Here is a 26,370-nt window from a genome sequence, read left to right on the forward strand (position 1 = left end):
CCATCCTTTCTGTCTTATCTGCAAAGTGGATGCCCTATTTCGCTGCCCAGAACATACCTTCGGGACTGCCAGGGGACAGCTCTCACCTGCCATCCTTGCCATCTATTTCCCCGGGGCAGAAAAGCCTCCCTGCCAACAGTTACATCCTCTTGCCAAAGACAGTCTGAATCCAATGACTGGTTGGTGTTGGGTTAAGAAGGTGTTGGGTTTCCCAAAGTCTACCGACAAGTGCCAGGAGAAGGCCACCAGTGAAAAGGTTTGGTGTCTGAAGTGGGTTTCTGTACCAGTCTGGTGCAGTCGCCACTGGGGAAAGGAAATGGGGAACGAAAGGAACAAGAAAAGGAAACAAAAGTGAAAGGGGAAGGGAAAATGCAACTAGCTGTCTGGCATTTGACAATGCATGAAGGAAAAAAGTTTTCTGGTGACACTGGTCAAGGTCTCTCTCAACCTCCAGGCCAGTGGAAGGCGCAAGAACCTGGGGGATTGGGGGTGCATTATGGGAGGCCCAAGTGCAGCCCACTGGGCCCTGAGAGAAAGGAGGGCGTGGTCTCACCACCCTAGGGGCTCTTCCCTCCTCATCCGTGGAAACAGAGTGCCTGGACATAGCTTTTTTTCTGGTGGGGGTGCATCTGGTAGATGGAGGAAGAACCCATGAATCCTGGGCAGCAGCCACCACCACTCAGACCCCTCTCCCACCCACAGTGCCACAGTACCGGAGTGCGTCCCTCTCAGCACTCATGTCCCCCTGGAGCAAGGCCTTGTAGATGCAAAGAATGTGGACAATTCTTCACGCACATCTCTGTTCCGTTCAACACCAGAGAACCCACACTGGGGGAAAGCTCTGTAAGTGCCCTAAGCATGGGCAATTCTTTGGCCAAAGCTCCAGCCTTATTGTACTGAGTTCACACTAGAGAAAAGCCTTTATAACTGCAGTGAATGTGGGAAATCCTTTAGCCAAAGCTCCAGCCTCCTTAACCTTCAGAGCATTCACACTGAACAAAGACCTTATAAGTGCAGTGAATGTGAGAAAGCCTTCAGCCTAAAGTCTCACTTTATCTGGCACCAAGAGTGTACATGGAGCAGAGCCACAGACATGCAGGGGAATGTGCTATTTCCTTGTTCACTATGAAACTAGAGAGCCTTTGTGAGGGAGACATCTTACTGAAGTTGAACCTTACACCTGAATATACACAGCAGGGAGACTCCCCCAAATTGCAAGTATGTGGCAAGTTTCTGCAGCGGTATTGGGCTTCCTAAGCTGCCTGGGCCCCCTATCAAAATTATGTCACTGCCAGTTCCTGTGGCATAGGTCATCTCAGCCCTGCCACCTGATAGGTCCCCATAATTTTTGAATAAGGACCTGGCATTTTTGTTTTGCATAAAAATATTTAAGTAGTCCTGCCTTTGGCCACCTGTCTCCCAAGACATGACTTAAGCCTCTGGTCCTTGAAAGAACCTACCCTTGACATGTAACCAAAGGCTATGACTTCACTGGTTACATCTGTTGCCCACAAACATCTTTGCTTCACCTACCCAGGTGAACACTGCTATCTTCTGATATAACTCACTTTCCTGTCCCTGGACAATGCTCTTCCAGGGAGATAATCAGCCACTACCTTTCCCAAGCCCTGCAAGACCCATCCTAGTGTCACCACAGACATATGCAGTAGGTTCTCAATAAATGCTTATCATTGATAGACTGATTTATTGGGCTTTCATAAGTGATCACCTAATCCTGAACTGTTTAAAGCAGTCATTCTGCATCCATTCATTCACACTTGCTCCCCACTTATACTCACTTGGCTTGGACAGAATTTAGTTCTCTATCCTAGTTTATTTAGGTGACATATGCTCAGTTACTATCTCTAATGTTTATCCATCCACTAAGTTAGAATTTCTGAATCACGTCTGCATAACTTTTTCATGTCCACCAGAGATCCTTCTGTAGATGGATGTTAGTAGATGTTTGACAGCAGGGAATCGGTTTTGCTTTTATTAATATAAAAAGGAGGTACAGCAGAATAGGAACACAGACTCAAGTCAAAAGGGTCTGGATTAGATCTTGCTGCTATTAGCCACTCAAAGGTTCCATTTCCTTATCAATAAAAATGATCATTAAAAAGGCTTCCCCATCTTTTCCTGTGGAAGCCACCAGTTTGAGAGAAGTGTAGCCTTCTCTCCACACTATGGCGTGTGCTGGTCCACTGACATCAGTGCACTCCGAAAAGGGGAACTCATCTGGCAAAAATGTCGCTTTTCCTGCTGTGTTCAAGGATTCCAGTTGACAAGATATTGTGTTCACTCCAACTTGTGCAAAAACAATAGGCAGCCCTATGCTGTCAGGGAATTTGCAGGTCATCAAAGCAGTGCTGAGTCTTGGGTGTGGGTGGAGCTGTGGCTTGAATTTCCAGAGTTCAAGGTGGTGGGACCCATCATTCTGGCCAGGGTGCTTTTGGAAACTGTGTCATGGGGGCCACATATTTGCACCAACCAAAACCTGGTGCTGTTGGCTCCACAGAGTGAACACAACACAGAAGCTATGTGCCATCTGCTCTGCCCCGGCTGCCTCAGCCATACCAGCACTGGTCATGTCCAAAGGTCATTGTGTTGAAGAAGTTCCTGAACTTCCTTTAGACAAAGTTTAGGGCTACAAGAAAACCAAGGAGGCTGTTTTGCTTCTTAAGAAACTTAAGGCCTGGAATGATACCACAAAGATGTATGCCTCTCAGTGAGTGAGAGCTGGCAAGAGCAAGATGAGGAACTGTCTTCATACCCAGCACATGGGCCCTGGAATCATCTACAATGAGGACAATAGTATCATCAAAGCCTTCAGAAGCATCCCTGGAATTACTCTGCTTACTGTAAGCAAACCGAACATTTTGGGTTATGTGTGTGTGTGTGTGTGTGTGTGTTTTTCTTTTAAACTGAACATTTTGAAACTTGCTCCTAGTGGGCATGTGGGCTGTTTCTGCATTTGGACTAAAAGTGCTTTCTGCAAGTTGGATGATTTGTATGGCAGTTGACATAAAGCTATCCTCAAGAGTAACTATAACCTTCCTGTGCACAAGATGCTCAATGCAGACCTTAGCAGAATCTTGAAAACCCAGAGATCCATAGAGCCCTCTGAGCACCACACAGTTAGATTCATTACAGAATCCTGAAGAATAATTCACTGAAAACCCTGAGAATCACGTTGAAGCTAAATCCATATGCAAAGACCATGCACCAGACCACCATTCTTCTAACTTTTAATATACGGATATGCTGCAGTGAAATATACCACAGGCAAAATAAGGTAGACATCAACATGACCATTTTCCTCTAATGTACTAACAAATATTTTGGAAGAGGAAAAAGAGACAAATTTGTTTTAGATTAAATCAAAAAGATTTGAATAGGTAATATACTTTTCTCAAAGATTCTTCTCACATTAATTTTGCAAACAGCCAGAATTTGTCCACTCAAAGAAATTTCCAACCATTCATTGATTCTTTTATATTAGTGTTCACAGTCACATAATTCTTCCGCTCTTTCTTCCCGTAAGCAATAATGGCGGAGTTGTATATGGCGTCGCGGAGACGTGGCCAATTGGATTCGATAATGTCATCTGCCGCCACTCCCTCGCCGAGTGCATCTTCCATCTTGTTGATGAATTGCTGGGTCTTAACTGGGTTGCTGGCACAACTGGTGTTGATGCGTGGGCGACCCTTCATCTTGGAGTGGTGCAACCTCTTCGGCATTATGCGCACCTTGCTTACCACGAGGGCATGGTCCATGTCGCAGTCTGCACTGTGGTAGCTGCGGGTGAGGAGGGTGCTGCCAATATCCGTTCTTCTGGTGATGACGAGGTCAAGCTGGTGCCAATGGCGGGAGCGGGGGTGCCTCCATGACACCTGGTGGATCTCTTTGCACTTGAAGAATGTGTTTGTCACGCACAGGCCGTGGTGACACAAAAGCTCAAGCAGTCGCTGACCATTCTCATTGATCTTTCCTCTCCCAAAGTTTCCAAGGCAGGTGGGCCAGACCATGTGGTCGGCTCCTACTCTTGCGTTGAAGTCTCCAAGGAGATAGAGAGCGTTACTTCTGGGAATCTTGGATAACGCTTCGTCCAGTGCATGGTAGAACTGTTCTTTCTCTTCGGTGGTGGCGTAGAGGGTTGGGGCATACGCGCTAAGAATGCTGACTGGGCCGAAAGTTGTTGACAATCGGAGGGTAAGTAATCTCTCTGTGCCTCCTGTGGGTGGCTCTATGGAGTTAACAAGCGTGTTCTTCACAGCGAACCCAACACCGTGCTGTCTTGGTTGGTCCGGAGACTTGCCTTGCCAGTAGACGGTGTAGTTGGTTTCTCTGATAGTTCCGTTGTCGGCCAACCGGGTCTCCTGTAGAGCCGCAATGTCGATGTTTAGTCGTGCCAGTTCCCTATCGATGACAGCGGTTTTCCTGGCACCCTTGATCCACGGAAGGTCTGCAGTAAGTCCGGGGCACATGGTCCTGATGTTCCAGCTAGCGAGGCGAAGAGCCGGAGGCTTCTTTCTTGTTGTTTGCTTGGAATTAACTGGTGCGGGTGTTTTGTGGCCCACTTTTCGAGAGGCGCCTCTCTGATCCCCACGCACCCAGTGGGGCAGGCGAGCCATGGCGAGACGGTAGCTGTCCAGTGAGGTGCGATGACCTCTCCCACCGTCAGAGGAGACCCCTGGCACTCGTTTCCTTCGCCAATCGGATGAGCTTATAACCGGTATCTGTCTCCTCCCGTGTTGAGTCGACATCTTGCGATGACGCTGGAGTGTCCTCTCAAGTGAAACTGAAGCTACAGAGCCTGGGCAGGGTGATATGGAGGGTCTGCTGTTGCCCATGCAGCAGACCCCCCCTCTCTTCGCAGCTGAAGGGTCCAAGGGAAAGACGGAGTCAATACAGCTTGGCTTCAGGTGCGCTGCAGGAGTTGCCGGTGTTGACTACAATGTCAAACCGCCTTAGGGACTCCGGCTCCGGATTTTCTGTCGGGGTTTACTCCCTTAGCCTTTCCCCTGAAGAGGTATGCCGCAAGGCAGCGGAGGTTTTTTGGAGTCAGAGTTTTCCTTCTCTGATTTTAGAGATGTCCTTCCTCTTTCCTCCTTTACAGTCTTGAGGGCAGCATTTACAGGCTAAAATAGAAAACTGGCAGTGTAACCTTCTAAGCAGATACTACCAATACCCTGCTTGGGTATACTCACCCAACAATAAACATCTCTTAAATGTCCTCCAAGTGCCATGCCTCGAATTAGTAAATGGCAGTGCAATGGCAGCCAAACATTTGGATCAGTTTCACTAAGTAAACCACCAACACAAGTAGGTTTTTAAAACAATAGAATAGTGTCTCATTTTATTAAAAATAATAACTATTTTTAAGCAACTTACCAGCAACACTGAATAAAAACCTGGCTGTGTTTCCCACTGTTTCAACTGCTCCTCAGCTGGCTTTAACACAGCAGTATCCTGACTGGTGGCCTGAGTTAAGACTTGAAGACAACAGTGCTGGCACTATTGAGATCCATGGAAACCAATTGGCTCAGTCCGAATAGCCCGGCTCTCCAGCTTCCACTGTCCAACACGAAGTGGCGTCGGTTGGTCCCGCGCCCCACGCTTGCAAGTCCATGCGCCGCCGCCCACTGATGCCGAAAGCGGCTTCTAGGAACGCGCCATGTTCTGAGTCGCAGCTCTAAACGATGCGGACGCTAGAATATCGCGTCACAGACATCCACAGCAATAAAAAAGATCAAAATACTGATACACAAAACAACACAAATGAATCTCAAAAAGCATTACGCTAAGTGAAAGAAGCAAAGCATAAAGTCTACATGAAGTTCTAGAAAATGCAAAATTATAGAGACAGAAAGTAGATCACTGGTTGCCTTGGGCTATGGGGCTAGAGGAAAGGATGATACAACAAGACACAGGATAATTTTTAGGGAGATGGAAATGCTTTAATCTTGATTCAATAGTAGTTATGCTACCGAAAAGCAATTTGGGGTCCTGCTGCCTGCCGCCACCCTCTAGGCAAAATTCCAGAAGCAAAGGTTTGGTGATAGAGAAAGTCTATCCAGTCACAGCTTCAATTACTTAAGCCTATCAATTAAGGCTAAACTCTAACACCTGGGCCCTGCTATCATTTCCCCCTGTTTTAATCACCTTATTTCTATAGGGCTAGTTACAAACTAAAACAGCATAAAATACAAAAACTACACAACTTTGGAAGAATGACAGGCTTCTGCCTCATAGCCTGTTCCCTCTAGAACACCCAAAGAATAAACCAGGGACCCTCTGCCAGGCCAGCCCAATCCTTTAGAAAAATAGGAAGCCCCACACTTTGTTCTTCCACAGAGACACGAACTTAACAATATACTGTCTAAAAACGCTTTAAGAGAACTCCAGAAACCAGTTAAAAAGTCATAATATCCCAGGAAAGTGCAAAGCCAAAACCAGCTACATTAAAATGGTTAAAAAAATTATTTCACCCATGAGAGCCCCTCCCCTAAGCCAGCACAGAAACAACCTTAAAGAAATGAAGACCTAATAATTATGAGACAAAAATAAAAACGACCATCTTAAATAAGTTCAATGAACTTCGAGAGAAAACAGACAACTAAGGAAAATCAGGAAAATGATGCATGAACAAAGTGAAAATATCTTAAAAAACAGAACTTCAGGAATTGAAGAATATAATAATTCAATTAAAATATTCACTAGGAGGACTTCTGGCCAAGATGGAGGCATAGACAGACATGCGGCGTCTCCCTCCACAACTAAGAAGGAATACAATTACCTCAAAACTAGAAACAACCATAAGTTCCAGAAAATCAAAGTGCATGGAAGTCCAGCAAACAAAGATATAACCTGCAACCAGGACCACCCTATTCAGCTGCATGTTTACATACTACATAAAACACTTTTAACTTTGAAATAACTGTAGGCTGAGAAAAGGGAATCAAAGTTGCAAAGACACGACCTGAGTTCTGCACGTCCCCTCACAGCGTCCTTACGTGTTCAGTATTAAATAAATATTAAAATAATCATATAAGTGGTATTAATCAGGGATTTTTGTGTGATAAGAGCCAAAAAACCCAACTCACTTATTATAAAGTCTAGGGAAATGTTCACTTTTTTACATGGCCAAGTCCAGGAATTCAAATATTGCCATCAGTTTCTCTCTCTTCCTCTCACTTTTTAGCTTAGTTTATTTCTGTGTCTTTTGTTTGCATGCTGGATTTAATCTCTTCCTGCTTCACGCAACCTTCCCCTAAATTGCTGAAAAGTCTTTGGTTGACATCCCTACCATTCATGATCCAAAAAGGAAAAAGGCCATCTTTCCTCCTGAGCTGAAGAACGCTGACTGGTACGAGGCTCACTGGGAAGAAATGGAACCCGTGATCGAGGCTAAGAGGAAGGCCCTACTGGCTTACAAGGCCACGCCCACTCCCAGTACACTTCAAGCTCTACGGGCTGCCAGGAACAAAGTCCAGAAGACCGCCCGCCACTGTGCCAACACCTATTGGCTAAACCTGTGCAGAAGCATTCAGGAAGCCGCCGATATAGGCAACGCACGAGGAATGTATGAGGGTATCAAGACGGCAACAGGCCCAATCCCCTCCAAGATCGCCCCCCTTAAGTCCAAGACAGGTGAGGTCATCACTGACCAGGAACAGCAAATGCGGCGGTGGACCGAGCACTACCTCGAGCTGTACGCAACGAAGAACACCGTAACAGACACTGCTCTTAAAGCCATCCCAGACCTACCAGTCATGGAGGAGCTAGACACCCCACCTACTGCGGCAGAGCTCGGCAAAGCCATCGACCGCCTTGCTTGCGGGAAAGCACCAGGAAGCGACGGAATCCCTCCAGAAATCCTAAAGAGCGGGAAACCAGTCCTGCTACAGCAGCTCCACCATCTACTCTGTCTCTGCTGGAAGGAGGGTTACATCCCCCAGGATATGAGAGACGCCAACATTATCACCATGTACAAGAACAAAGGAGACCGCAGCGACTGCAACAACTACCGGGGCATCTCTCTCCTCAGCGTCGTCGGCAAAGTATTCGCCCGGGTCGCTCTTGCCCGCCTGCAGACCCTTGCTTCCCGCGTCTACCCAGAGTCCCAGTGTGGCTTCAGAGCTGGCCGATCAACAGTGGACATGATCTTCTCCCTACGCCAGCTGCAGGAGAAGTGTCACGAGCAGCATAAACCACTCTACCTCGCCTTTATTGACCTCACGAAGGCGTTTGATCTGGTCAGTCGAAGCGGACTCTTCAGCTTGCTACGGAAGATTGGCTGTCCACCACATCTGCTTGCTGTGGTCATGTCCTTTCACGACAACATGCACAGCACGGTGTCCTACAACGGCGCAACCTCTGAGGCCTTCCCAGTCAGCAGCGGAGTAAAGCAGGGCTGCGTCCTCGCGCCTACGCTGTTCGGAATCTTCTTCTCCATGCTCCTCCAATACGCCTTTAAGGACTGCAGCGAGGGTGTCTTCATTCACACCAGATCCGATGGCAAGCTCTACAACCTGGCCCGTCTACGAGCCAAGACCAAAGTCAAAGAGGTGCTCATCCGTGAGATGCTCTTCGCCGACGACGCAGCTTTGACATCACACTCCGAAGAGGGACTCCAGCAGCTAGTCACTTGCCTTTCCCACGCATGCAAGGAGTTCGGACTAGCCATCAGCCTGACGAAGACGAATGTTATGGCTCAAGGCACGGGGACTCCCCCATGCATCACCATCGACGGATACACCCTGGAGGTTGTCAACGACTTCACTTACCTCGGGTCCACCATCTCGAGCTCTCTGTCAGTCGACTTGGAGGTCAACCGGAGAATCGCCAGGGCAGCCACAGTTATGGCCAGACTGAACCGGCGAGCGTGGAACAATTCCAGCCTCACTGAGAAAACCAGACTGCGCATCTACCAAGCCTGCGTACTCAGCACTCTCCTCTATGGCAGCGAGACGTGGACCACCTACGCAAGGCACGAAAGGAAACTCAACAGCTTCCACATGAGGTGCCTGCGACGCGTCCTGCATGTCGCCTGGCAGGATAAGGTCCCCAACACCGAGGTGCTGAAGCGAGCCAATATGAGCAGTTTGCATGCAGTTCTTAGCGAGAGACGCCTCAGGTGGCTCGGCCATGTCAGAAGAATGGATGCAGGCCGTATCCCCAAAGACCTCCTCTACGGCGAGCTAGCAGAAGGCAAGAGGATGACAGGGCGCCCAAAACTGCGGTTCAAAGACATCTGCAAAAAGGACATGACACAATGCTCCATCAATCTCAACACATGGGAAGTTCAAGCAGACGACCGCCTAGCCTGGAGGCTCGCGGTCAGGCAAGGTACGTCACGTGCAGAGGCTGCGCGCAACGAGGAGGCGGCCCAGAAAAGATCGAGGCAGAAGCAGCGTCAACAGCAGCAACAACGGCCATCTGCCTTCACCTGTAACAAGTGTGGCAGGGATTGTCACTCCCGAGTCGGACTGCACAGCCATTCTCGGCGGTGCAGATAGACTCTCAAGAAGCTACGCCATCGTCTCTCGAGACGGACGGCTGCCGACGACGAGTCACATAATTAATGTTGGTAAGCCTGGAGGCCAAATAAACACAGATTTTAAAGTGTTTAGTGCACATACTTTACTAAAATGGTGTTTGTACACTGAGATGTGATTTTATTCTGTTCAGTTACTCAATACATAATTTAAAACAATGCTTCATTACCATTTAGTCCTGTTATACCCCCTTTCCCCAGCAATCACCACACTGTTGGACACGTGTCCATGAGTCCTTTTTCCTTTTTGCTCAATCCCTCCACCCCCGCCTCCTCCCCCTACTAGCTGTCATCTGCTCTCTATCTATGAGATTAAATTTTTTTAACAGTATATAAATGTAAAAAAAAAAAAATAATGCTCAAAGCATCAATTATATCAGCTCACCATAGAAAGTGCTATACACCCAAGTAGCATATTTGGTAAAACAAATGTGTACCAGAACACTTCTGCAGAAATTAAATTAATTTTGGACATACCAAACTACTATATGATGTACTGGAAGCCAATGGCAGATGAGTCATTCTTGGAGGTGCAGGAACCCCATGATTTCACAGTCCAGATCAATGGACCGTTCCAGCCATCTAACAACCAATGGGATCTGCCAGAGTCAAGGGTTCTCATTCCAGATGTCAGATGCAACAGGCAGATAATCACAATTTGGTTTTTTATTTCTGTTTAAATCATCCAGATAAGTGAATCTAATAAATACAATAAAATGTAACCCAACCAAAAATGTATGCCAATTTTCAGACATGGGTATATGAACAGTTAAGGTACTAAAGGAAAATACATGTTGAACTGTTTGATGCCAAACTTTAACAATTCCTTCCTCTCACCTTGCTTTGAAGCATTTTCTTACTGTCATGTTACCATGAAATTAAATCTTTGTCCATTTGGAGAAAGGAAACTAAATGTCCTTTCTGATATATTTAAGAGTTAGCATAGGTCTACACATTCTCTGTCAAGATTCTTAAAAAAGAAAAAAATCAAATTCCACTTTTAAAAAATAATTTCTATTTAGATTTTGTCCTAGTAATTCTTCAAAGTAAGTAATTTTTAAAAGGTTGGAACTTGAGAAAAGTTCATATCATAGAGTACAGAGATTCAAAACTGATCCCTCCAAAACTATATTTTTTTTCAGAAAAAGAAAATGCAGACTTCGAAGCACTTAAACACAAAGACCTGTAACAAATGAACAGCTGATGGAAAGCAGGACGGTATTTACTTTTGAACATACAAGTTACTTAACTTACAAAAATCACAAATTTCAAGATCATCTGCTAAATTAACTTTGGCAAATAAAGTTTGGCAACACAGTTTAGAAAGATGATTTATGTGCTACATATAAATGAAAAGCAAACTTCAATACAATTGATTTAAATTTAATTACATTCGTATAACTTATGCCATACCTAAACCTACATGGGAATAGCCACATAGCAAATTTAGTTATAACTAAAAAAACTATAGATGTCCCTTTATTCACTACCATTTGCATAATTCCCAATAGTAGATTTAGAAGCCTAAAACATGTATGCTTATCTTTTATGGGTTAAAAATCTGAAAATTATTCTTCAACACTGTGGCTTGAAAAACAAACACAAGTATGCTTTATGCCTTAGTCAAAGTTAACTGATTTCAGCTTTTACAAGCTTTCGAGGTGAAGCAGAGCAAAGTCTGATCAACACCTACACACCCTACAAATTTCCCTTTCTCAAACCTGGCAATCCCCCTCAATGCACCAGTGACTCTTAGCCCTTCAAACTTGATAACATTATTCCCACCCTTAGTTTTTAAAGTAAAAGAGGAATAGCAATGTGAAGAATTCAAAACAAAAATGAAACTTACACCTTTAAATATCTTTTGTGCTTTAGAATTTTTGTTTGCTTGTTAGTTTGGAGAGTCTCCATGTTCCTAAATGCAGCTTCCATAGTTATTTTCCAAAACCTGACTCAGAAAGGGGAAGAAGGTTCTCCAGCTTTCCTAGTCTACCTTTGGGTCCTCACTTCTCAGACAACAAATAGGAGACTATATTCACTCCTGTAATATTTTTCTGTATTTCATCAAAATTTCTTTTTAAAAAATTGAAATATTCCTTTACTGTTTTTTTCGCTAAGGACAACTCCTGATTAATATAAGCTGGAAAACTCAAGATTTATTCTTTTCCATTCTCAAAAGGGTGAGAAAATGTGAACATATATCTTGGGCCCTCCTCCTTCTAATAAGTCTTTAGATATAACTAAAAGAAAAAAGTCAACCCTGAAAACTGAGAGCTCAAGATATATAGTATACCAAATTTATCTTTTTGCTTTTTCTTTTTTTCTACAAAAAAACTCCATGTCATCCTGAACATCCAGTATTTTTCTCACATCCTCTTTCATATGCAAATCACCACGTAACGATACAGCTTCAACACGCTGTCTGTACCTGGGTTATTCACCTAAATTACCCATCATAAAATATCTCCTACAGCCATTTTTAATGTTTCTTCATCTTCTAATAACCATTGGTTCTCCACTATAAAACTGCACTCAATTTGTCAAGAGTCCTTAGGTATAAACATATTAATAATTTAAAGCTAACTAATGAAGGAGCTATGCAGAATTGTTCCCTTTAAATTTTATGTCACTCCAAAATATACATATATACATACACTCACATATAACAAATTTACACTGTTTGCAGAAATAAACTGCAGATACAATTCCAAATACACATTAAGAGATTCACATTTTTATAGCAAAGAAAAGGAAGTACAGTTTTAGACTCCTAAATTACATAGCAAGCTGAAATATAGAATGTATTAATATTTTAACTTATCCTTTTTTAGGAGTCTTGGAAATAGGCAAAAAGTAGACATAAACCTCAAGTGGTATCCCTCAATGGTATTGTTACTGACAAATTATCCAACTTGCTTACTCTATACAAAAAGTGATATAAACACACTATATACAAGAGTTAGAGACAACAAATGAAACTTTATGCAAGACTTGATACCATTGGTATTTAAATTTGTATAGCTTCGACCAAAAGGAATTTTAGCCTGTGCATTCTTTTCTGATATGAAGGAACAGTCATATCTCTATAGCATTCTAGCCACAGCATAGGAATGAATTTGGGGAGAGGGAGAAACTGGTGACACAGTTGAAATATATAAGCACACCATTTATAAATATGTATACAATTTAGCAGTCTTATTATCTGAATTAATTTCTTTTACATCATTACATTTGTTAATTAAGTGGTCCAGAATACAAAATACAGTAACAGTGAACTAAGTTTTCACAATTACTTACTGTTATAGTTATTAAAAATTAAAACACTTGCTGATAACACATTGAGTAGCTGTCAGAATACTACTTTTAAAAAACTTGAAGACAAGAACCTGTTCAAATGGATAAACAAAAGTGATCAAAAGAAATTCAAAGCTGCCTAAGAGTTTTAAAATTAGAAATTTAATACTCAGCAAATATATCAAAACCACTTTTCATATGTTCATAGTAAAGACTCACAATACCTGTAATTACACATATATTTATACTGAGTATATACAGTTGAACATAAATATGATGCGTATTTCTGAAAAAAACTAGCCCATAAATGGTTGCTAAGTTTACAATGGCTTGTATGCTAATCTAGTGAGTCACTGGGTCACTCTGGTACAGTTGACCTTTTGATCTAATCAGTTTCTTGATATATTTAGTGAAAAACTGTTGCACAAACAACTCAGTCCCAGCAAGCAATCAGGCCCATCGTCCACTGGAGGCAAAGCTTCTGCTGAAGGAGAAGTTGATTTCGAAATTCTTATATTTTCCCCAAGCACCAAAAGGTACTACTATTACAGTACTGTTATCTTCAGCACCATACTGTATTGCCTGCAAGGTTTGGAGGAAGGAGGAGAAAAACACTGGAAATCAGAATCTGTACAAAGAGAAATCATCCTTCTTCCAGAAAGTCAAATTGATTTAACACAGTTACTAATCCAATTATGTCACAGTGGTTTGTGACTCTTTCACCATGTATCGATGCCCAGTTTATTCATTTGCAGGTGACCCAAAACAACCATATTAACTATATCCTACTGCTATAATTTTGGCAATAGAAACACTGATGGACTAAGGTATAAGATATGCAGCTCCTGAAGAAGAAAATACCTGTAAAGCATTCAGCATGAGACTAAAACAAGGTAAAGATTCACAAGGTGTTAGTCCTTACCTTGCAATTCTGCTTCTAGGAATTAGTCTGAAGAAATAACCTAAGGAATTGGGTATGTACAAAGATATAACTATAAGAAAGTTCATTATACTCCCTACTAAATGGAAAAGTGGCATAAACTAAATTTCTTACAGTGGGAGAACTATAAATCAATTTCAGGAACTAATTCAAACAGTAAATGAGATAGCATTGTAGTACTTGGGCTTACATTTTACAGCAAATGTATTTCAAAAGACCTCACAGCCTCAGGCTGAATCTGTGAAGGAAAGGGTCGATCAAAATATCTGATGAAAAAGCTCCAGAAAATAAAAGTTTTACAAACAGATTGAAAGACAGAAAAAAATTGCAATATCAGACAAAGTATTAATATATAGCAAGTTCTTACAATAACCATGAAAAATGTAAGCATGCCTATAACCTAATGAAAAACAAGCTATAAAACATACTAGTAAAATGTAAATTGGAATAATATCTCTGGAGGGCAATTTGGCAAACATTAAAAGCTTTAGAGTACGTGTACTCTTTAATCTAGCAATTTTACTTATGAGACTTTAACCTAAGAAAACACTGCCTGAACAAAATAGATATGCACAAATAGATATAAGACTGTTTGTTATAGTGTTCCCCCTATAATAGGGGAAAGTGAATATAAACTAAATTTGCTGATTAGGGAAACTGTTAAATGAATTAGGGTACATAAATATAGTGGAATGCTATGCAGTCATTATAAATATCATTGCCCTCATGAATTAGAACACATTATCTCAAGACAGTAGTTGAAACTAGGAAAGAAGTGATCTTCAATGGAACTGGAGTCATTTCGTTAATCTCATGAGCACACATAGTAGCCAAGTGAATAATTCATGCTTATGCATTTATTTTCAAGCAAATAATGCTTTTAAGTAATGTCTTATATCTTCATTACAAATATTAGTACTTAAAAGCCTGGTCATGCTGTTCTGCCTATAGTGTGGCCTTCTCTCTGTCCCACTGCTTCACTAATAAACTCTCTTTCACTTTAAACTCTAAAAAAACTTTGGCCCTAATTTGGCTTCAGAATTGAAAATGTAAAAATTGGGAAATGCAAAAATAGCTGTTAAATTAAACTGTGCCACTAATGATAAGCGATGCCTCTAACTTAAAACACTATCTATCTGCCCTGGCTGAGTAGCTTGGTTGGAGCATCACCCCAGCATGCCAAGGTTGTGGGTTCAATCCCCAATAAGGACACATACAGGAATCAACCAATGAATGCATACATGAGTGGAACAACAAATTGATTGTTTTTTCTCTCTCTCTCTCTAAAAATCAATTAAAAACAGAGATTTAAACATGGAAATTTTACAGTTTCTCTCCTGGGTAATACCCAGCTTCCAGTTTTTAGCTTTGACTGATACAGTGGCATACAACACACCCATACACCCACCTTTCTGTATTTGTGTTTTTTACACACCCACTCTCAGAAACCAGAAGTTGACATGCTATAGTGTTCCTGTATTGGGTGATTACTTTGAGCAGCCTAGCTTAACGTCCAGGTGATTAGATTTGGGAAACTGGCTGTCATTTTGAAGCCCAATAGACAATAAATATTCTTCAGCTAGTTTTGGGACCTTGAATAAGTTACTTGATTTTTCAGCCTCTGTGCCTCAGTTTTCCTCATCCACAAAAAGGGGATAATACCAGCCTCAGAGGGTTATTGTGATCATTATGTGAATCAAATATATATATATCAACAGAAGAGTATCTGACACATAGTAAGCAACATTAGTATTTACTATTATAATTTACTGTTGCTGTTATTATTATTTCAAGATATGTACAAAGCCAAAAAATAACCATTGCACATTTTCCTGGCATACTAATTTTACTTAACTACTTGGGAGAATTGTAAAAAATTTTTAAATTGGAAATATTATGGAGTCAAATGTAAAATTCATTGTAATGCTAGAGTTAAAACGCAAGATTTCAAAGAAGTCAAGCCTGTGGTGGCCCCTCCAGGCTGCACCAAAACCTGCTCCTGGGTTTGTCCGTCTCTCCTCCCCACCTTGGGACTTTTCTAGTAGAAGCCCTACTGTGTCACCTGTTCAGTCACTGCATGAGCCGCTTCACTGGGATCATGGCACTGATTGACAAAGTCACAGATCTCTTGGCTGTTCACCATGAAGTTAATTCCATCTGTAGTGAGGACCAGGAAGCTGTCATCAGCGTGATGTAGCTGCAATCGGAACCAAATTCACAGGATTATACACTACAGAAGATTTTATCTGCTTAGTGAATGGTCATCTGTGTTCATGGCTTATAGGCAAACAGTGAAAATGGAAGTCCTGTATTTATGGCAAAAGTAGCAACATTTAGCATCAACCATCAAGAACAAACCTAATAACTGCTTAGCAACACCACAAAGAAAATAGAAGCTGCAAGATGTAATGGTTGAAAGCAGTGTCTCTGGAGCCAGGCTTCCTGAGTTTGAAGGCTGCCTCTATTTTTCAGCTGGGCAAACACAGGTAAGTCGAGCTCTAGATGCTCTAGATTTGTTTTCTCTGTAAAATGGGGTGGTAGTAGCTATTTTGAACAGAGCATGGCACATAGTGAACCCTATATAAGTTATTTATTAGATAAAATGAATATAAGTGGGCTATCTATAAGACAAGAAGTCACTGTTAATTAACAAACATTTGCTACCATTATTGGAAGCCTACCCTACACTGTGCCAGGTACTAGAGTAGGGACAAGGGTTGCAGAGAGGGAAGTGTTGCATGTATTGAGGGAAGTGCAGGGTAATGTGGACATTAATTAGTAGTATACAAAGAGTGTCAGAAAAACAGAGGTGAGGCAATTATTTGCCTTGGTGGAAAAGGAGAGTCATGGTCAGATTCAAGTGGAGGTGATGCAAGTGATCAGGTCAGGTGAGGACAGGCAGGAGAGTCATTCTCCCGGGAGGATCCCACAGGGGGTAAAACAAAACGAATGCATCATCGTACAGTAGGCCTGGAAGGTATTATCTTATTTTCTCTGAAAAGTTTGTCTATCCTTTCCTTAATTATCCCCTCCTTTTTTTTTTTTAATAATATTTATTGATTACATTGTTACAATAGTTCCAATTTTTTCCCCCTTTGCTCCCCTCTGCCCAGCACCCGCCTCCCCCTATTCCCTCTTTAAAAGTCATTTTGGCTTCACTTAAGGCTTCCACAAAAGCTGGAAGACACCCTGCATTCCTTCCCTGCATGTGTATGAAGTGTTTACAAGTCCTTTCTCACCTTAATCCTCTTTGTTTCAGGTTCTGCTATCACACCACTGCTTTTAAGATCCAAATCTCCAAGACTCCTTGTCATCGCAAGTCTGCCATTCACATGAGGCTGTCCCAAACTATTCCAAGCTACAAAACCACCACATTTCTTTATCCTGGTCAAGAAAAAGTTAAAACCAGAAAACCAGTCATGGTTAAATTTAAGCATGAAATCAGTTTAAAATGAAAGGTTTCATTTCTAGGAAGTAGATGTAAAAGAACATCTTCGTCATTTGGAGATGGTACCTTTCTTTTTCATCTTTTCTTTCTGGAGTATGGTCAGTGGTCAGCTTGATGGCTTTTCCTTTTCTACACAAAATAGCCCGGCTGTCCCCAACACTGGCTACAACCAGTTCAATACCATCTCTCAACAAGGCTACTGTTGCAGTAGTACCAGATGTCAGAACATTTGCTGTAAACATTATGAAAAAGAGTACAAGTTATTGACATTCAAATGATTGGATATGGAATTTTCATTACAAAATAAAATACAGGCATGTTAAACTAATGCTGAAATGTATCATTTTGATTTAATTAGAGCTATGCAAATAAATTGCAAATGAACCATGTAAGTTAGAGCATGCAGAGAAGTATTTAATTCAGTAGCAAGGCTCCATGCAAAGAGAAAAAGTTGCTATATTAATTTGGTAAATAATGCATTACTGTCCCCAAATGCTCTCTATTTATAACAAGAAGAACTGACATGAAATTATAATAAGTATTATGACATCTTTGTGTGTACATCAAGTGTCAGAATTAAAAGTATTGCATTTTAATTAGATTGGCCAGAGTGACAAGTCTATTGAGCCCGCTCAGGCAAGCTGACTTTTCTATAATCTATGGACTCAGAAGGTTTTCTCTTCCATTTCTTACTCCTGCCCTGTAGAAGTATTATCAGTTAATAGGCTAAGCAAAATACACCCAGGGTATATCATTTGCTCTTCAGTAGCTATATTTTATATTCTTACCTTTTGTAAGTATTTCAGTTTTATAAATGTTTACCAAGAAAAAATCTAAAATAGTTAAAGGCTCACATTCTTTTCTGTTTCTCTTTGTGGTCCCAAGACAAAACACAAAGTTACAGCCATCATTTTATCAGGAGAAAACTGGGGGGTGGGGTGAGGAATGAAATTTATTCTGGTTTCCCATAAGCTTGATGTACTTAACACTCCCAGCTCCAGAAGGATCTGATACAATCCATCTGTGTTCAAATGCAGGATAGTGCTACCAAGTGCTACTCTTGTGATCATGCCCTGAACCCAGAGCATTTCCAGAATATTATTTTCTCTGACCAATAACAAAATTAATGTTACTTGGATTGAGGTAACCACCACTTCCTCCATCCAATCCAAACTGCATTTATTTCATTTGCCTTTGAATTTTTGAAAACATCTGCCCTCAATTCTTTACTTCCTGCTTTAAAAATTTTAAGGTGCACTGAGCCTTGCCAAAGAGAGAATATTGTGAAATTATGGGCTAAAAAGTAGAGCAAATTAGAAGAAATTGGAAAGGTAACTAATTTAAAGCAGGTATTGTCTTTTGTAACATGGTTAATTCCTTAGAGCATCTAAATAAAATATTCAAGTGATAATCCAAAGATGATTTTGACTTCAAAGATAGATTTAGAAAAAAAATGAAGTGCTACTGATTTCACTGATGGAGGCTCAATCCTGCCAATTTTTTCTAAAAGAGACAATTTAAAAATATTCACCAGTAATAAATACTGGAATCAATATATTCCAATCAGTATATTAAAATGCCTGCTTTAATCAGAAAAGTAAAATGGAAAAACGTGAATAAAACCTACTTAATCTTTCACATCCATGCAGAAGTTACTTTATTGAAAAAGAGCACTTATTATTCTATTATCTTCCCATTTGTCTCTTGATTTTGGAACTGTGTGCCAAAGCAGTAATATCTTGGCAATGCTAAAATATATTTGTCACTATATAACATAAATGTTTTAGCGTAAGTTTCAGTGATGTTTATATTACAGATATTAATTTGAGTTTTCCAAACACCACACAACCAAACCTTGACAGTTTAATCACTGTGGTATTTTCAGATGCTGGGAGGAGCCTGGCAGGAGAGCGGCACAGGGAGTTTATTTGCTCAGATGCTACCTGCAGGGAGGTTAGTCCCCTCTCCTTTAAACTGTCAGAAGGAGCTTTTTAAAAAGTGCTTTTTAACTGGCTACACCGGATGAGTTAAAATTTCATAAATGACTATTTTAAGTGTAGCTGTTCAAGATTATAACCCATCGCTCTGCCACCTAGGAATTGGAAAGAGCTTACATTTTTACCAACCTAACTTCATAGTTCCAAAATCCCAGGACTTAAGGGAAAGTTTTCAAAAATAACTTTTGGGTCTGGTTTGCTAAGCATCTTGGAATATAAATATTAAGTCAACATTTATTTTCACTTAACATTTATCAAAGAAGTAAAAAAAGTCTCACTTTTTGCCCTAACAACAAAACTGTAAAACTAAGACATCTTTCAATAAGTTCTTAACACTCACTGGACATTTCTACTGCAAGTCATCTCAACTAATGGGACAAAGAGGATGTGAGAAACTTCCAGTAGTCCAGGCTAGGAACCGCCGGACTCCTTCACCTGGGACAAAATTAAGCAGATCTCTCCACTGAAGCCCAGCATATAGTGTCCACGGGCTCCAGGTCTAGAGCTGCTGACCGGACACAGTTCTCTGCCACAAATAACACGCACAGAGGCAAATAGGAAATTCACCCAGGAAATGTGCTCACACATTACAGACCTGCAGCACAGGGGAGGGCAGAGAAAGAGCTGCAAAATAAGGGGAAGGGTTTTTACTTTGGTGAAAATTTCACTTGCAAATTACATGATATTCCAGGAGATGCCAAATCAAAGATTGCAAAACTCAGTTTGTTCAAGCTGATGGTATTTTGTAGTTGAGTTTATTTGCTCATTACAGAGTAACACTTCTTAGTTTTGTGGCTTCCCAAGATAGAAAAGAAAACATATACAATACAGAAGCGTGTGTACCAAAAGACACATGGTGACACAGACACAAGTCTACATACTTCTACACACACTCACTCAACACACGCTCACTCAGTCTTGAAGAGTAAATTAGTACTTTATTGACTTGAAAAAAAAATGCACTGTATATTCAGTTGGTAGTGATATCAGAATTGTTCCAATACCAGAAAGAAAAATTCAGGGTACCTCACTAAATATTTGTCAAATCTGACAAGCAGTATATAAATAGAGAGGATGTGAACTACAATATACCACCAAATTACTGAGATTGAAACATATACCCAGGATGAATCAAAGCACCTCCGATACCAAAGATGGGGAGTACCACACTTGTTATGGAGCTCAATGCAGGGATTTATTATGTAAAAGTCATTTATTCAGTAGAATGATTAATTGTTTAAATAAAAGCTAGTAAGGCTTTTTGATTTTATATCATTCATAAAGTGGGTGTTTCTGCAGCTCTCTCTTTCCCCCAGTGTTGCAGGTCAACATATCAAACAAAAATAATCAAGACTTTGAATGGCAACATCAAGAGTAAAAGCTGTACTTTTCAAGGTGTAACCCCTACCTTCCCCTGGTAATTATTCAACTGTGTAAACAGCAACATGTATAAAACAATACAGTTTTAATATTTATTAAAAATGGGTGTTCCAAGCATGTATGACTCACAAACACCAAGATTAAAATAATGAGCTGAGAGCAGTAGCAGCACAAAAAGAGTATGTCTTCAATGCCATCTCTACTGTTTTTTCTTTTGGCTACTCCCAGCATAAGAAGTACACTCAAAAACATTGCATTTCTAACACTTTTTTTTCTTTTATAGTTAAATTCGTCCATAAAGAGATCACATAATACGAAAGCATGGAAGTTTCGGTGAGACTCATGGTGCTGCCACTGTCTCCAACTCTGAACGGCAGAGTAAGTCTTCTCTCTTTTATCCTTTTGTCTTTTGAGATGTTTTGTTGCTTTCAAATCTTAAGCTATCTAGAAACACTCTGAAGATTTTATATGACATATAGGATTATAATCTAACTTTTCTACCATCTGGTTTAAGTGACAATTTTTTTCATATGCAATAGCCTGATGGCATCATTTGAATTTATTAGCTGATTCATTGTAAAAATATCCATGACGGGTATAAATTAAATATAAAAATTTTTAAAGGTAATGAAAGTAGCTATTTGTAAATAAGGATAAATTCAAAATCCATCAACATACCAATAAAAATATTGAACAATTTCTTAGGGGCAAGACTTCTGCCATTTCTTTATAAGTGGCATTCTGATTTTATTCTCCTCTACCCCCAGTTTAAACTGAAATAGTAAATATTTTAAATGCTAATGGCATTATTTGAAGTACTTTATGTAGATGTGATAATTTTAGACTAAAGTCTTGAAAACATGAGAATGTTTTATTTTCACTTTCTCTTAAGTGCAATTCCTGAAATCCCACTATTCGTGAGTCATTTCTATGGTTTAATCAATCTTTTTTCAGGTTTCCCCTTAAAATTCAAATACACTAAGGAGTGATAATTCATTGAAACATATACATTATACTAATAATTTTGATAAACAGGCTATAGTATAATCAAGGAATTAACTATAATAATTTTAGTGAGGACAAGCAGGCAGTGGAGATCAGTTCGGTCCAATTGAGTCCCTTCCAGATTCTATGCAGGATGCTGAACGATGGATTCAAAACTGAATAAGCATGGTCCCTACGTGCAAGCTACTCCCAGGAAGTGTTCTAGGAGAAAAATGGACTGATGCTTAAAGAAAGTGAGAAAGAAACTGGACAGGACAAAGTACGATTACTTCACAATTTTATTTAACACTGGTCCTATGCCTATCTATGCTAACAAGAATATTATCCACTCTTATAATATTGACACTGCTTTAGTTCTTACTGAAACTAGTAATAATAATAATAATTTAAATAACTTTTAAATCTGAAATGGTATAAGTTTTATTTTTTTAAGCCACACACTGAAAAGTTAAACAACATTAAGCATTCTCTCTTTAGGGGCTTTAATATAGTTGATAAAACAGGCCTCAAATATCTAAAGGCAATTTTTGCCATTTTTTTTAAGCTTTAGAAACTTATTATGAATTTTAAAGTTGTTCTCAAAATACTTACTAAAAAACACACAGACTAATTGACATATAAGCATACAAAATAAGATTTAAGAACAACAATGTCATCATAGACCTTATTTCTTTAATACACTAAGCTTCATTTTGTTTTGCTCCATCATACTTGCAAACAAATGGCCATTAAATGAAAAATAAACTTTAGAATCTTATGAAAGTTCTGATGATTAATTCAAAGCATGTGACAGAGGAATTAAATTAGATGATACATTTTAATTTCATTATTAGACATAGATTACATTTTTGTAATTAAATCTTTGAATAATTTCCATTTATGTGAGAAAGGCATCTTCAGTAAGTTCTTTTAAGGTTAGCAAGCTAAATAAATTCTCTCCCTAAATTTTCCTTTAGTTATAATTTATTACTTTTAAATGACAGGAGTACTTTATTTAACACTGAATCTAGCATTGTTTTAAGTATCTCTGTTGATTAGATCCTTTAAGAAAGGGCTGGATGATGAACTTTAACATTTCTTCTGAAAAACCTTGCCCAGTAAATTGTGTCTATTTATAGAAGACTGGGACCCACCACCTGCACTACAGCTGATCAGCATCCTAGTATGAGCTACAACTGACCTGGTTATGGAGGAAATAAGTATACCAATATGGATACTAATATTCAGAGTTATAAAAACAAAATGACAGAAAATGTTTTATGGTCTCTTCTCCTTTATATATTTTACTCATTAAGAACAAGAGATAAATTTTATGCCTAATATTTATGCTCTCCCAACTCCTATTTTTCATAAGGGAAGGGGTCAGCTGGAAGGAAGAAAAGTCCAAAGGAATGAAGGAGAAAATGGGCCTGGATGAGGTACAAACAAGAAAATGAATCCCTGATCAAAGAAGGATTCTAATGATTTTCTGAGGTGTATATGATAATGGAAAGTTTCTTTAAAAAAAAAAAAAAAGGCAGGAAAACCTTTTAAGGAGTCATCCTAGGACATTTTCTCTGATCCTCATCATTAAATAGTTCCAAGAGAGAGGCCGCAGCGGGTGCCAGGAAAAGCCCGGGAACTACCGTTTACCTCTCTTTCAGTTTCAGTTCCCTATCTGGGAACTGGGGAGAATTTCCATCCCCAGGCACTCCAGCTGAAAACTGTGAAAATAACATTTCTGTGGTGCACTTTGATCTCCTTAAAAGGATGAGTCAAACATAGATTAATATTATTGCATGATTCAAGTTCATTTTGTATGCATACATTTCTATGCTGTTGCAGAAGTTTTCAAGATTAACTTTATAAGCAAAAGTTATGGGGGGCAGCTAACTAGAAAACATGAACTACATTTTCCTGAAATGGTTTTGATAAATTTGGTCAAAATCAGAATCATTTTACTTTCAAAATTTAAGGATAAATAGTACACAAAATTTTAAATTCACCTTGTGTTTAACAAATAAAAACAAAAATAACACTAGTTAAAACAGGAAAGCTGCAAGATCAAGCTTCTTTAAGAAGTAGGAGAAAAAAATATCATTTTAATTATATAATATTAGTCATTGTCCTTTCCTGTCTAATACCAATTAGCAATTTTCTCCTTGCCTGACCAATTACTGTCCTGGCTAGATGAGATTACCCTGTACTGTATTTCAGTATTTGCACATCAGATTAAACTAAAAAATAAATAAATAAATAAAACACAAAAATAATAAACACTCTCAGAGTATAGATATCGTGTCCATAAAATGTGCAATCAAATAGATTTAAATTTTTTTAGTCTTTTTAAAATTGAAATTCAATATCAGAACTATTTTGGAGTTTCAATTTCTGAAAAATTCTCTAATATATTTCATTTAGAAATTGAGATGCTAACATTAGTTTGGATTCCAAACAACATTTAAAGTGGTTATTTATATAAAATCGTTTTCCACATAAATACTTTTACAAATAAATTCACATTAAAATTCCCACCCCTAAAGCATTTAAATTGTTTCCATTTTATTCAGACATTCCCCAAGGCCCTAATGAATGTGGTTGTTTTACTTACCATCTGCAGACTGGTGGGCTTGTCTTGCAAAGGCTTTATCTATTTCTAGAAAAGCCAAGGTCAACACAGTTTCCAAGTTCTTCTCCTTAGGAAGCAAATCCCTTGTGGGGAGAAAAAAAGAGCCCCCCAAAATAATTTTAAAATAGGGGTCCCCTCTTCCTCTCCTCTCCTTCAGGTTATTCTAGGGAGCAGTCACTCTATACAATGGACCTCCATGGTTTGCCTTCAGGTGCTCATTAAGTGTCTACTAAGTGAGAGGCATAGTGATAAGTCACTGAGGACACTAAAATAAAAGTCCAAGTTCCCATACTTAAAAGAAAAAGATTAATCCTTACTACTGCAACACTAAGAGGTCAAGAGTTCTTTCATATTAAATTAATCCCCTGAGTTCTTATGTGGAGTAAGACAAAACATGCTTAATCAACTAATGAATGGTATGAACAACTATACACAGGAAGACAAGAAATAGTCATGGCTATAACTCTCTCACATGTTACCCCCCTCTTTTAATGTCAGCTGTAGTGTGATCCTCAAAAATACATTATAATAATTACATTAAACTATGTAAAAAGCTCCAAAACACCCACATTAAATGTATTTTCCCCATACTAATGTCAATTATCTAAAGCTATTGTCAACAAGTATTCAAAGCTATTCATGCCACTTGAGAATATAATTACCATTTAATGAAGCATTAGGAGCCACACACAGATTAAGGCGTAAATACTTCTCATAGATTCTCATAGTGCATGAGATCATGTTCCTTATGTTAATTCACTTGCAAGGATCACAAATCAAGTACTATAGATTCTGGTTGTTAAAGTGAAACAATAGGCCCAAAATGGACTCACTTGTGCCCCACCCACATTACCAAACCAAGGCTTAATACCTTACCTAATTGTAGTTCCAACCTTTCCCAGGAATAGTAATCTTAGCTGGTCATTCTGGAATTTTCTGGTTAGCACCAGTGAGGAAACCTGCCAGGTAGTCCCTTTCCATCTTCCAGAGGAAGAAGTAATCTGCTCTTTCCTTATTCATTTCCCCCTTCACCTACAAAAGCCTTCCATTTTGTTGAGCTCTTCCGAGCTCCTTTCTATTTGCTAGATCGGATACTAAATATGGGAGTTGTTCGATAAAGCCAATTAGATATTTAAAATGTGCTCAGTTGAATTTTTTTTTATTTAACACAGTCAATGCTCTCACCAGGGGAGCTATTAAAACATATATTTCTGAAATGGTAATAATCATCAGCAATAAATGATATGATTAAGCTACTGCTTGTTCATAAAACAATTAAAAAACCACTCAAATAACTACACTAAACCTGAATATCTCAGCCCAAAAGTGAAAGTTTAAACATGAAGAATAAGACCAACAGCAAAGTCAAGAGCGAAACTCACTGTACGTACATGATGCATTCCTCCATGTGGCTATGACAGAAATCAGCAGCGGCAGGTCCGCCGTGGCCGTCATATACCGCAAAATACAGGACCTCTTCGCTCAGCTGAGCAAAGTCAAATCTGTCTTCATTCTCTTTCCGTTTGCCAATCTGTGAGGCGCAGCCCACGTTTTCCAAGCTGATTTTGGGTATTGGCTTGCCGTACTTAATGCTGGGCGGCAGCAGAATTGGCTCATCAATGCGGTTATCCCAGATCCCAAAATTATCCCAGGTGGCTGGACGCCCACTACCATCTGGGTCAAACCGAGAACACCTGGGCTCTGAAGTGGAGCTGTGGCATGTGGGTGTCACCCGACTGTTATCCTGTAGCAGGCGGGAGTTTAGCAGCACTCTCCTTCTCACCTGGTTCCCACTACTTCTAACCAAAGTCATTAAGGCAGCTGTTGACATAACTCAAATCCAAAGGACTTGGTAGTCAGGGAAAAGTCAGTGGAACAATAATAGAATGTCCTCAAAAAATGATGCAACTGAATAGAAAGAAAAATAGAGAAAGAGGGGGGGAGATAGAGAGACTCCATCAGTAATTTAAAATGAAAGCGTTAAAGAATGAGGCACCTAATAGTCAACTTCTAAGGATAGTGGATCAAAAGTGATCCACTATTTATCACCCCATTCAAGTTTAAATTCTAAAAATGTTTGACAATGTGCACATATCATATAGAGTCAAGTTTTAATCTACAATCACCTTGAAATCTTGT

General features: G+C 39.7%; 1 protein-coding gene and 1 pseudogene across 2 annotated transcripts; one reads left to right on the forward strand and one right to left on the reverse strand.

Annotated features, from left to right (window-relative positions):
* The first annotated feature begins 2,186 nt into the window (after positions 1 to 2,186).
* On the forward strand, positions 2,187 to 3,325 carry LOC150019246 (large ribosomal subunit protein uL4 pseudogene; annotated as a pseudogene).
* Positions 3,326 to 10,207: 6,882 nt separating this feature from the next.
* PPM1K (protein phosphatase, Mg2+/Mn2+ dependent 1K) lies at positions 10,208 to 26,135 on the reverse strand. 2 transcript variants are annotated; one of them, XM_090266291.1, is made up of 6 exons: positions 25,623 to 26,135; positions 24,214 to 24,314; positions 17,308 to 17,473; positions 17,033 to 17,177; positions 15,856 to 15,990; positions 10,208 to 13,435 (listed from the first exon to the last, which is right to left on the reverse strand). In XM_090266291.1, the coding sequence occupies exons 1-6, from the start codon at positions 26,060 to 26,062 to the stop codon at positions 13,304 to 13,306; spliced, it is 1,119 nt and encodes a 372-aa protein (XP_090122417.1). In that variant the 5' UTR covers positions 26,063 to 26,135; the 3' UTR covers positions 10,208 to 13,303. The 2 variants fall into 2 exon arrangements, with proteins under 2 accessions (XP_090122417.1, XP_090122416.1); XM_090266290.1 differs by having other exon boundaries at positions 25,614 to 26,135.
* Positions 26,136 to 26,370: the final 235 nt, after the last annotated feature.

The sequence above is a fragment of the Furipterus horrens genome, unplaced genomic scaffold (assembly GCF_987537825.1).
Source record: "Furipterus horrens unplaced genomic scaffold, mFurHor1.1.pri manual_scaffold_2, whole genome shotgun sequence".
NCBI classification, from domain to species: Eukaryota; Metazoa; Chordata; class Mammalia; order Chiroptera; family Furipteridae; genus Furipterus; species Furipterus horrens.